The 12,638-nt window shown below is 41.4% G+C and overlaps 1 protein-coding gene across 1 annotated transcript in view; it reads left to right on the forward strand.

Annotated features, from left to right (window-relative positions):
* LOC308375075 (anoctamin-4-like) overlaps nucleotides 1-12,638 on the forward strand; it is a gene marked incomplete at its 3' end in the record, with an annotated part of 33,498 nt that overhangs the window by 14,545 nt on the left and 6,315 nt on the right. Inside the window, exons 5-18 of the mRNA XM_080851118.1 lie at nucleotides 861-1,000; nucleotides 1,374-1,526; nucleotides 2,070-2,170; nucleotides 2,554-2,598; nucleotides 3,021-3,149; nucleotides 3,461-3,567; nucleotides 3,732-3,787; nucleotides 4,541-4,662; nucleotides 5,025-5,159; nucleotides 5,587-5,683; nucleotides 6,584-6,644; nucleotides 10,814-10,896; nucleotides 11,227-11,367; nucleotides 12,453-12,617. Coding sequence (XP_080707244.1) covers nucleotides 861-1,000; nucleotides 1,374-1,526; nucleotides 2,070-2,170; nucleotides 2,554-2,598; nucleotides 3,021-3,149; nucleotides 3,461-3,567; nucleotides 3,732-3,787; nucleotides 4,541-4,662; nucleotides 5,025-5,159; nucleotides 5,587-5,683; nucleotides 6,584-6,644; nucleotides 10,814-10,896; nucleotides 11,227-11,367; nucleotides 12,453-12,617 — 1,535 coding nt within the window. The remainder of the gene's footprint in view (nucleotides 1-860; nucleotides 1,001-1,373; nucleotides 1,527-2,069; nucleotides 2,171-2,553; nucleotides 2,599-3,020; nucleotides 3,150-3,460; nucleotides 3,568-3,731; nucleotides 3,788-4,540; nucleotides 4,663-5,024; nucleotides 5,160-5,586; nucleotides 5,684-6,583; nucleotides 6,645-10,813; nucleotides 10,897-11,226; nucleotides 11,368-12,452; nucleotides 12,618-12,638) is intronic.

A 12,638-nucleotide genomic window follows, 5' to 3' on the forward strand; every position in this document is an offset into this window, starting at 1 on the left:
TAAATATGCCTGTTCAACGTGTTCATGTTCTTCCACCGTTGTGATTGGAACTCATGTGCAAACATCGCCGCTTAATAAACATGCTATTTTGCATTAACACCTACTCGAGTTTATAGTCAGAGTGGCATTGCTATCACAGTGAATGTACATACCAGGTCTGAGGGGTAAATAGGCTATTCCGGCATTACTGTGTTTGATCTAAGTTACAAAGAAACTGAAGTTGACCATAATGGATTTGGATTTGCAGAACAAATGTTGTCTTTTGGCATTTTTCCTAACCAGCAGTGAGAAGTAGCTAACAGAATTTCTCTCATGCTGTTTCTTTTTGGAGGCCAACAGCTTATTTGCTTTCCACACATTTAGTGGGCAAATATTTGTTCAGTAGCACTGAATACATTAAATTGGAATGAAGAAGAGGAATATACGATTAAGGGTGTAACTGCAGCCCAGATGAATCACAGCAAAGTTTTTCAGTTTTCAGATTAATCTGTGTTATTCATACAGCCAATTATTGAGCAAACCCCCAAATCTTTGCTGATTCAGGCATTTTTAAACTATATTTTTCATTTTCACCTGGCCTGTAAAAAGCAAATCAGAGCAAAGCATCATCTGAAACATAAAAACAATAGTCACAGATCACATTAGAACAGCAAGGACATTTCATTACTTACAAGCACACACTCTCTGTTTGCCAGATGGGTCCCAGAAGAGTCTGCCAACTGACCATTCAATAGAATATTCTTTATTAAACTTTTAAGAGCAGGTGATGTGGGGAAGTTGAAAGTTGCTTTCCCTGAGAGAGTTTTACTGAAAGAGCACTGTTGTGAGTTGCTCCTGCTCTTAACCTGGTCTTTCCATAGTGGCGGTGAAGGATGCAAAGATTCTCCTGGAATGGAGTGAAAGCTCTGGGGGCCCCCCCAAAGACGACGACTCCCTGCTAAACCCTGGAACCCATAGTTGCACCCTTGATGAGCCCAGCTCCATGGATCTTGCCTCAGAGGTACGTCACACTGGGCCTCTTACATGGCCCCATAGCTGTCATCTGTTTAAGTGCAGTCTATAAGCCATCATTTGATTCATATGTGAGGTATCACTCATGGAGACCATCTATCCCACAAGTTATTTCTGAGAAAAAGAGAGAGAGATAGTACTATCATTTTCACAATAGCCTTGAGAACACTGTATGTGGAAGACAAATGAGCACCATTTTAATTATAAAAGGGGTTTACTTTTTGTCCACGCCATAAACATTATGACGTAAACATAGATTATGTATATGATCCAGACATGAAGTATTTGGTCGTAACAAGGGAGGAAGCTTGTTTTTTGTTGATATTCTGTTTTGTTGTTGACCCCTGGTCTTTTTTCCACAGGCAGGCAAAAGTAAGTCTAGTGGCCTGTGCTTCAGCGACGGCAAGTGCCGAATCGACTATGTGCTGGTGTACAAGAAGTCCAGTCCACAGCTGGAGAAGAGGGACGTTTTTGAAAGGAACATCCGTGCCGAGGGGCTGCAGATGGAAAAGGAGGTGAGGGAGAACACGTTGTGAGGGAGTCTTTGGTGTGCACTCAAGTCTTTGAGCGCTGCAAATGTGCTGATGGGCCATGTTCTTTTTTTCACATATTTTGAAATGTGGGGTGAGAGGGAGGGGAGAGTGGGAGCAGGAGCGAGAATGAAAAAAATTGCTGAAATGGTGCGTATGGCATTCTGTGACAGTCGCCACGTATAATCTGACTGTGCTGATTCAGAAACACCAAGGTCACAATCATTACAAGTATTTGAAGGGAGTGTGTTTCAAGTATTTCAAGTATTTCATACACAGAAAAATAGTTTGTCAGAAATATGTCATTCCTGTTTAACAAAATTTCACAACTGCCTCTTGACAGTATTTGAAATATGTAAAATACTGTAAAATAATGAAGTGTTGTATAAACTGTGTACTTTATGATGCAGCTTTATGGTGCAGCTGTCATGAGTATCTGCGATCATGAGCCACTGTCATTTTTCACACTTCTAGCCATTCCTAACCGCTCTCTCTCTCTCTCTCTCTCTCTCTCCTTCTCTCCCACAGTCTTCCATCACCAACGGCGATGTGATCTTTGTGAAGCTACACGCTCCTTGGGAAGTCCTGTGTCGCTATGCTGAGATCATGAACATCCGAATGCCCTTCAGGTAAAGTGCCTTGACCCTCACCAGTGGCCTCCCATGTAGCTGTGTGTCTCAGACAAGAGCTCAGTGCTGCATCAGAAATTATCCACAATTTCTCGCCCCTCACCACTCAACAGAACGTTTGTACACTGATGTCTTTTATTCCACCTCTCACCATTCCTGTGTGTCCTCCATCCTATGTTGTTCTGCTCCATCCAGTACACTCTTGACTGTATTAAATACCAGCCCATGCAGGGGCAGATGGGCCTCCCTTTTGAGTTAGGTTCTGTCTGTTTATTCTCCACTTCTATGTGGATCTTTGGTGCCCTATCACTGTAGCTTGTGTGGTATGTGGTTGTAGTCCTGAAAAGTCGACTCAACTGTCTTTTCTGGTCTGTTTACCGCAGGAGAAAATTCTATTACTTGCACCGGCGCCACAGGTTCATGACTAGGTTGGTACGAAATCAGCACTAATTATGACTAATTACACGTTCTTCTTCTTTTCCCTGCCACTTGAAGCTTTCTTGTTGCCTTATAAACAGGTGCTGGGGTCATATTCATTTTGTTCCGTTGATTAGCAATTAAACTGATCAGTGCTCACAAACATCTAGTTTTATTGGCCAGAAGTTATCATCACACAGTAAACAATCGGGTATTTACTGAAAAGCCCCCTCTAGTGGTGATGATCAACTCTGACTTTTTCCAAAATTCAGTTGAACACAGTGGTACTAAATGTTTAGTGAGAATAAGTAGTGAAATAGAAAAAATGGACATGTATGTATAGCTCTGTTATATATTATACAGCTATATTGTATGGGGGCATCAAGCTACATTTTTGTTTTGTGCCACTCACTGGTTGTGTGTCATTACACAGACTGGAGAAGAAGATGAGCAAGTTTCGTGGATGGCTACCCAGAAAACTCATGAAGTTTGACGACACCCTCCCTGACCTGGAGGAAAACGAGAGCTTCACTGCCCCCTTCAGCCGACAGCGGATACACCAGTGAGTGTTTTCATGCCTGTTCTAATATTCCTAAAGGCCTTTGGTCTATATAAGAGTACCCCGGCAAGCCATTATGCATGTGGACGAGCTGTTAATTACAGAGGTAGATTAGAGTCTTGGTCTGTAAATGTGAAATGTATAGTCTACGTGAGATTCTGTGGCCAAGCTCTGAAGTAGGTAATAGAAAGAGACGCTGTTAAAGAAGACAAACACGTGAATTCCTGAAGAGAATTGTTTTATTCTTCTGAACAACAGGCTATTTTGTTTTTTTTTGGTAGCATTTCACTGAGTCTCCTCACTGTCCCCTTTAGTTTCATCATCCACAACAAAGACACATTTTTCAGCAACGCCACAAGGACACGGATCGTGCACCACATCCTCCAAAGAGTCAAATATGAAGAGGGCAAAAATAAAATAGGTAGGAATGAACATTCATCAAACTCAACAACAAATAACTGTATGAAGTAGGTCAGAGGGTTTGTTTGCTTTAATCAAAGTTGCTTTTTGGCCTGGTTCACGTCCATGTGATTGTGACAATGTTAAATGAAATGGTTTTACTTCACTGAAGTTTTTCCCCCACAGGCTTAAACCGACTTCTTGGCAATAACTCCTATGAGGGTGCTTTTCCCCTGCATGAGGTATTGTACTTACAAGTTACCCAAACTACCTAAGACACTAGTGTCCAAAACGGGCCTAATTTATGATGGAATTATTATTCCTCTGTGTTGAGCAACCTCTGTCCTTCACACAGCTGCAAATGACAAAGTAGAGGTGTTTTCCTCACTGTATTTAATTGTTATTTTGAGTTCCTGCACTTAATGTGATTAAAATGATGACCTATTTTTTTCACATTGCATTGATGATCTTAAATGATTAGAGGGATTATTCTCGCCTCTCTATCCTCCTGTATGTGACCTCTTCTATCCACGGTCTGCATTTGCATTAGCACGTTGAAAATGAAAGATACGTTTGCTCCCAAATGCAATATGCTCCTTTCCATACTATGTAGTCTGGCTGCTAAAGCAATGCATTGGTCTGATTATCACTGACCAGTTTACTCAAAAAGCTTAACATGTATGGTTGTTTTGAAAGATCATAATATACGACTGCTGCTGTCTCATACTGTACGCAGCTCATGCCTTTCATGTAAATCCTCAAGTGGTCCTCAAGTAGTCATTTTGTTACAAGTATTAGTTTAATCATGGCACTGAAGTACATTTAATACATACATTTTCTTTAGTTTCTAACAACAAAATTCCTGTCATTTTAGTTAAGCACAGGCTTAGACTCATTTCTCCATGTCTGGCCTTGCTCTCAACTTGTCCTCAAATATTCTATGTTGAAAATGATGTGGTTGCATGACTGTATTGTAATGTGACTGTGTTTTCCAGGGGAGTTACAGGAGCAAGAACTCCATCCGCACTCATGGAGCTGAGAACCAGCGCCACCTGCTGTACGAATGCTGGGCTTGGTGGGGCGTTTGGTACAAGTACCAACCATTGGACCTCATTAGGTACAACACAGACCTAGCATGCTTGTCATTTACATACAGATGAGAATTTCACAGTGGACAATCTCCACAGATACTATAGTACAGTGAAGAGTAGTCATAACCAAAAACACAATGTTTTTTATGTGTAAGCAAGCAAAAAACAACAATTCCTCGTGCTAAAGTACTATTAAGGAACCGATATTGAACAGAAGGCACTTTTCAAATAGTTGCATCACCGTACTGCCAAAACAAATGAAACACTGATTGGATTAACATGTAATACTACACAGGCAGAACCTTGAGGCACTTGATTCTCTGAATTTCTAAGCAGAATTGAAAAAAAAGGACCAGCACCTGTCTGAGATCATCTTTGTGTCTCACAGACGATACTTCGGGGAGAAGATTGGCCTCTACTTTGCCTGGCTAGGGTGGTACACAGGGATGCTGTTCCCAGCTGCTATTGTAGGGCTCATGGTGTTTCTCTATGGGGTGTTTACCTTGGAGCACTGCCAGGTTAGGTAATGTAACTGTCAACTCAGCTCTTTAAAATCATTACATGGATGTATCTTACCAAAGGGCAGTCTTAGTGGATTACTTAAAGATGCTTTATGTGATGTTGAAATTTTAGTTGATGACTACAGGGCCCAGGATAGTGCTAGAGACTAATTGCTTTATTAAGAGGATTAGCTTTTCTGATTTGCAGTCAGAATGTTAAGCTAGCTGGCAAAGATATTCCCGAAAAGTAAGGCTAACAGCAGCTTCAGCACATATAAAGCTGTATAATACATTTCCTCATGGCTCTTAGTGGCCCTAACCTCAACACCACCATTAATTAACAAGCACCAGTAGCCTGTGTGTGGCTGCCAGCATATGCAGCCTATTTGCCTGGGTTGTTCTTGTGTTCTTGTGTGCTGCTGTCTTTAAGACAGTCTTTACTTCTTTCAGTAAAGAGGTCTGCCAGGCCAATGACATCATCATGTGTCCCCTCTGTGACCAATACTGCCCATACATGAGACTCTCAGATAGCTGCATATATGCCAAGGTGAGTCTACCCTACTTTAGTTGCTTGTTTTAGGCTTGCTTGCTTTGTGATATATGCACCTCTAGTACAGTTTTTGCCCGGTTGCCTAGGCATCTTTGAAACTCTAAGCTATTTTTGAAAAACTCTCTCACACTAACCACAAAACCTTGTACCAAACAGCAATATATATCTTGCAAAAGCAAACAATTCTTGCAAAAACTATTGTAAAAACAGTGATTTTGTGTCAATACAGTACACACAAGCCATTTTTTCAAAAAGCACACAATGCACAAACAATGCACTGATAGTATCACTGAAAAACACCTTTGACTTCTTCTGACTGTCTTTTGCTTTTCCTGTGAGCAGGGCATAGCATTTTGCAACACATTTTTGTCATACATGCAGTAACAGTAACGCACATATACACAGGATGGATGGATGGATTATAAACATAGCACACTATCAGTACAAAAAAAGGGACATTCGCTCAAAATGTTCTACCACGCAAACAACAAAAGTTAAAGAAAACAAAAACATTTGTGCTAGAAAAAAGAAGACTTCATCCAAATCACATGCGATTCAGTACTGAGCTAGGCATTATCTAAAAGTGTTAACAGTATTGCTAGAGGTGTAATATTGAATTGCAAACTGAGTTTTAAGCAGTGAGACATCTACAGTTTTGCAAAAAGTATGTTATAAAATTACAAGCAGAGAATTTGCAATGAGCAAGCAAAGTTTGGCACACTTAGATATTGCATTGGCTGCGAGCCTTAATGGTTTTAGAGTGCATCAGGAATCACTGTCAGTGTCTTACCATTCAGGAAACTGTTAAACCGTTTTGGGGGTTTGTTACCGTGTGTGTGTGTGTGTGTGTGTGTGTGTGTGTGTGTGTGTGTGTGTGTGTGTGTGTTTGTATTGTAGGTCACCCATCTTTTCGATAATGGAGCAACTGTTTTCTTTGCTGTATTCATGGCAGTTTGGGGTAAGTCTTTGAATACATTTACACTCCATCAAATGAGCATTTTTAGGTTATTTAAGTGTCCTTGTCCTTAACGATAACACGATTCAGCCTGATATGTAATGCAGTGTGTGATTTCAGCTTTAGCTGTGTCCGGTGTTGAGCTGCTTCTTGCAGTGAGCGTTCAGTGGGAGTGCTGCAGTCTCTTGTTAAACGTGCCCTTCAGCGCTGCACCAAATCCCAGGTATTACAGGGCAAGTGAGGAGTCGCTGGGGAAAGTCTGCCCAGCTCTTCATAATAGCAGTAGGAGTCAGAGTGAGGAGTAGAATACAAACCAGATGCCGCTAACGCCACTCCACTGTGGAGGCCGCCCTCGACCCATGGAGTCAGAAGGCTTACGTACTCTGAGAATCAAAAGCACAGACAATCTAAAATCAGCAATATATATACCACAAATATATGATTACACCAGAATTCACATTGTGTATATGCTAGGCAAACCATGAGTTAATGGGTTTGTGATTTCCAAATTTCATTTAGATGCATCAAGTGACGTTGATGATTACCTTTTGCGTCAGGTTTCCTCGGTTGCTTATCTTTGCTGGTTTCTCGGATTTGCTTGTCGTAGCTCCAGCACTTGTAGAAAAACAGCGCTACTAACGTCAGCTGCAGGGCAAAGGTCAACACACCCACCAGCACGATGACAATGCCCACTGCAGGAGGCAAAAACAGCACGGTGCCTTGTTAACACAGGTGCAGATGTTGCAGTTCATCACCAGTGTTTAGAATCAGCAGACGTGAGTTTTAATGGCAATCACAACATGTTTTTCAGACCACTTCTGAGATATCCTGAGGCTATGTACATCGTTGACATACAAACATGGATGCGTTTTGTTTTTGTAGCAAATCCGCCCCACTCCCCAGCTGAGCACAGATGCAGATCAAAGCTATGAAAGTTTGCCTCGGTTTTTGTGTCAAACCAACTGAATAAACTGTCAAGCTGTTGGGCTATAGTTTGAGAGAGATACTTTTTTTCTCTCTGAATTAATGAGCATCTACTGTCAAATCCACTTTCAGGACTCATACTACCAGATGTTTGGACTTTCACATTTGGGTAAATTCACATTTGATCTGTCTTATCTTCTCACACTTCACCTCTTTTGATGCCTGTAACGTACCTCTTGCTGTTACCAACCCCTCCCTCGAAAGAGGGATTATTTATCAACACACGCCCATGGTGTCTCCGAGTGATCCAGTGCTCCCTTGGATAAGCCATAGAACACCATGCATGCATCAGCTCACTAGGCATTACTATTTATTCATGTGATGTGTTTTCTAACTGAAGGTGGTTTATGTGTTTGTTGACACTTACGTGCACTACATCCCACTTGCACTCCTCTGGCCTTACACTCGCACTCCTCTAGTGACACAAGGAGTGACACAAGCCACTGCACCAATGTAAATAGTGTTTCACAAGCATCACTGTGACACTCGTGTGTGCATGTGTTGATTTGTGTATGTGTGTGTGTGTGAGAGTTTAGAGGTCCTAATAACGCAGACCTTTGGTGAGCTATTACTGTCATAAGAATATTGCATTGTTCCCCACATTGAACAATTCCCTTAAAGGTGCATTAAGGATTAATAGCTATTCGCTAAAGGTATGCTAGCAGCTAAAACTCAAGAAATCTCTTGAAATGTGCTGACTTTGACATTATGTCAAACTAATTACTCAACGACTGTCCTTACACAGTCAAACATCAATCATGTGCAACACAAGACTAAGCAAGACGGCAAATAAGCTACTTACTAGATCGGCAGAAGGTAATCAAAGTCAGGTCGGCGGGCATCGGCAGGCAAAACTACAGAAGGCAGTTATATGCCTATCGACCCTGCTATGCCATTGGAACGGACGCAATTCTCCATATTAAAAGTCATTGTAGCGCCCCAATTTTTTTTAAGCTGTTATTTTAAGGTTAAACTGCTTATCCTAACCCTAATCCTGAAGCATAATTGTTGCATATTGTGCCTTTAATTCATTAAATTCCATTAATTCAATTCCAACCAGTCATTAATGTGACTGACAAGGAACTGTAAAGGAGAGCGTTTGGAGGTTGGGTAGTAGTGGATAGTTAGATGGTTATAGACAGGCAGACAGATGAATAGATGATGACTGGATGGGTCTATGGAAGGAGATTGGTCATACAAATGTCACACCTGGGGCTTGTAGATGTGGCTCACCTGTGCTAGAAGGAAACTGTTGTTCCCAGATGGAGATCTGCAGAGCATCAGAGAGGCTGCTGTTCAGTGGAAGCCCCATTTGAGAGATTGGCGGTCGCTCTAGACAGTAAACAAGAGATACATCTTTAGTACGGTGAAGGTCCATATGTAAGGTGGAGGTTGTAGGTCCAAGATTGTAGGTCCATTTGTAAGATTTACTAGAATATTTTACGGTTATATATTTTGTATAGATAAAATTATGCTGATCGACAAGCATTCATGTAGGTGAGTGTTCCATGCCTGAAAGCCCTCAGATTCCTTTAAGATTGTGTCCATAAAACCTAGATTTTAAGTATAGTGAAAGGATAACCGTTGTATCCTCCTGTAAGGTAGAGGTGGACAGTTTAAATATGAAAAAAAAAAAATAGGTAATTTCTAAAATAATTGTAAAATAGTCATCGTATTTATAACTGTAATACTTCAAACCTACATTATTAATGTTTGCTTCTGTTAGGAAAATGCATTGCATGCATTGCATTACACATTGGTCAACGTTTGTGGATGATAAAAGTGTATGCACCTTATAGTACTAAAAACACAATGGATAAAGTGGAATAAACAGCTAGTATGTCAGTTAGAAGATAGCTAATGAGTGCTTAAATGCACATAAACGGTCATACTGCCTGCAGTACACAGTGACATAATAGTTAAAAACTGCTGCTCAATCAGCCATGAAAAATCACTCAAATAGTCTGTGACATGGGGCATTATTAGGAAGAATTTCTAGACCCCTGGGTTGCCTCTCCAAGCTGAACTCCACTGCTGAAACACACTTTAACATGATGGTTTAAATGCACCCGTGTTATGAAATGACTCTCCAAATGAGAGGCAAAGGTCAGAGAATCTGAACGAGGGCCATAAAGTAAAGACAAGAGTGCAAGAATGCTTCCATCTTGGACAAAAAGGCTTAAACTGTGCAGTCTTTTGAAACACATCTTTTGTCTTACAAGTGTCACTTCCAATTGAAAGCACAGCAGCCATTAATAAAATTAGAATACTGGAAGCGAAGTGGGGGTGCACCCTGGAGAGAAACTATGCACAACAACAGCCTATCTTGAGTTTGGTTCAGCCTGCTGCAGTTGCTTGATAAATGCATTCATCGACTCTTAACACAAACATAACACGTAAATGTTCCCAACATACCTGGAAGTCTAAAAGACGTGAACCCTTCCAGATAAACACTTTGCCCCTCCGAGAGTCACACAATCAGCTGTCGTCCAGAATGAAGTGCTTGGCTTGTAACAGCGGGGCTCTGTTCGGAGGGCTTTGTTTGTAATTCTATGCAGTATTCTCTTTGGTTGTGGCTGTAAACAGCGTGGTCCTCCACCGGGTACATGGGAAGGAGCTAATCGCAGGGTGTCCAGAGCAGAGTGAGGGACTCTAGCTTTCAGCTCTCATCATGTCAGAAGTTAGCAAATGTGTTGCCAATAGGTAACCTCTCCTCGAGGACTTTGTCCACAACAGCACAGAGTTGCCCCCTTTCACTGTTTCATTCACTCTCTCTCTCTCTCTCTCTCTCTCTCTCCCTCTCTATGTGCGTGTGTGTGTGTGTGTGTGTGTGTGTGACTCTTTGGTGTGTGTGTCTGCATGTGTGTGTGTGTGTGTGTGTGTGTGTCTTTGGTGTGTGTGTGTGTGTGTGTGTGTCTTTGGTGTGTGTGTGTGTGTGTGTGACTCTTTGGTGTGTTTGTCTGCATGTGTGTGTGTGTGTGTGTGTGTGTCTTTGGTGTGTGTGTGTGTGTGTGTCTTTGGTGTGTGTGTGTGTGTGTGTGTGTGTGTGTGTCTTTGGTGTGTGTGTGTGTGTGTGTGTGTGTCTTTGGTGTGTGTGTGTGTGTGTGTGTGTGTGTCTTTGGTGTGTGTGTGTGTGTGTGTGTGTGTGTGTGTGTCTGTATGATGTTTCTGTGGGTGTGTGCATACAGCAACTGTGTTTCTAGAGTTCTGGAAGAGGAGACGTGCAGTACTGGCCTACGATTGGGACCTAGTAGACTGGGAGGAGGATGAGGTTGACATTTCCCTCTTATTCACCGTTCATAAAAGACACGAGAGAGATAGAAAGAGAAAGCAATGAATGCAATAAAGATGTATTTATATTAAGAGTCTTTATCTAGAAACTCTTTTCATATTATGGCCATACACAACACAGGGGAAAATGGGATTATATTTTACCCATAGCACATGACTGCATACTTTTTTTAGAAAGACAGAATTTGTATTGTGTTTATCAAATGCTTTTTGACTCTTGCATGAAGATCTCCGGCCTCAGTTTCGAGGCCAATAACTCTAAGAAGGAGAATTGTTATTGTGTTTTTCAAATGCTTTTTGTCTCTTGCAGGAAGATATCCGGCCTCAGTTTGAGGCCAAGTATTCTAAGAAGGAGCGTATGAACCCGATATCAGGGAAACCTGAGCCATACCAGGCGTTTACTGACAAATACAGCAGACTCATTGTGTCAGCATCAGGAATATTTTTCATGGTAAGTCCTTCCACCTCCAAATTACACATTGAAGTTGATGAAGTATGTCATTATCCATTATCAAGCAAATAGTTTGGCAATACTGAGGAATAGTCCCTAACTAAAACAAACACACACACACACATACACACCAGCCAAAAAATAGTTACTAGAGTTCTGTGAACAGCGTGCCACTAAAAAGAACATACTGAGAACAGATTTAGAGAACAGAGAGGACACAATGAACAAACACAGGATAAAACGTAACATAACGTAATGTTGCTGCTGTTCATTTGGGAAGGTTCAAAGATGTCTTATGATGGTGATACAGTGTATTACCTCTGAGCTAAAACATTTAGTATTTAGTATAATCTATTGGACATTGTCAATGGATGTTATATTTACACATTTTTACCATGATAATAGATATATATAAAAAGTCACTCATGGCCACTATACCACCAACACCAACACCTGGCGTTATATACTTTACACTATATCTGGTTTAAATCTATCCACCTCTCAGCTGTTCTTCCTGTTGTTCTATCTTCTTAAAATATATTTTCATTATTCCTTAAGAAAGATGTCCTTTTCCATATGAGAGCCAATATCTTTTTTCGTACAGTTAGTCATTTGTGACCATACTTTCACTTGTAAATAAGAGGTTGGGCCCTAATTTGAAAGGCTGTGAGCTCAGAACTGTAATCAAAATAGTTTAACCCAAAGCCCTTCTTTGATGCGTGTATGAATCCACAGTGTGTGTCTATTTAATTAGGACCCATTATCTTGTTAGACAGAGATAATTTTTTTACTCTCCTTTTCTAGATGTTCAACTGTTGCCTGAGGCAGGAAAACATCACTTATATGTCAGTAGACATTCTTGTGGTTGCAACTGTTTCTGCAAAGCCACCTAACCATAGGTTTGGCTTGGAGGTCATCATTCTGGGCCTAGAGTTCATTCTGTCTGTGCCTAGAGGTCATCATGTCTGGGCCTAGAGGTCATCCTGTCTGGGCCTAGAGGTCATCATATCTGAGCCTTCTCTTCTTTGGCACTTTGACTGATCCCTTACTCACTCAGTTGTACCCTATTCCCTCTCCCTTCCCAGATTTTGGTGGTGATCGCCGCCGTCTTCGGCATAGTGATTTATCGCGTGGTGACGGTAAGCACGTTTGCAGCCTTCGACTGGGCCCTCATCAGGAATAACTCTCAGGTGGCCACCACCGGAACGGCAGTGTGCATCAACTTCTGCATCATCATGCTTCTGAACGTGGTGAGTGCTGCCAGTGGTCTC

The sequence above is a fragment of the Sprattus sprattus genome (assembly GCF_963457725.1).
Source record: "Sprattus sprattus genome assembly, chromosome: 14".
Lineage (NCBI taxonomy): Eukaryota > Metazoa > Chordata > Actinopteri > Clupeiformes > Clupeidae > Sprattus > Sprattus sprattus.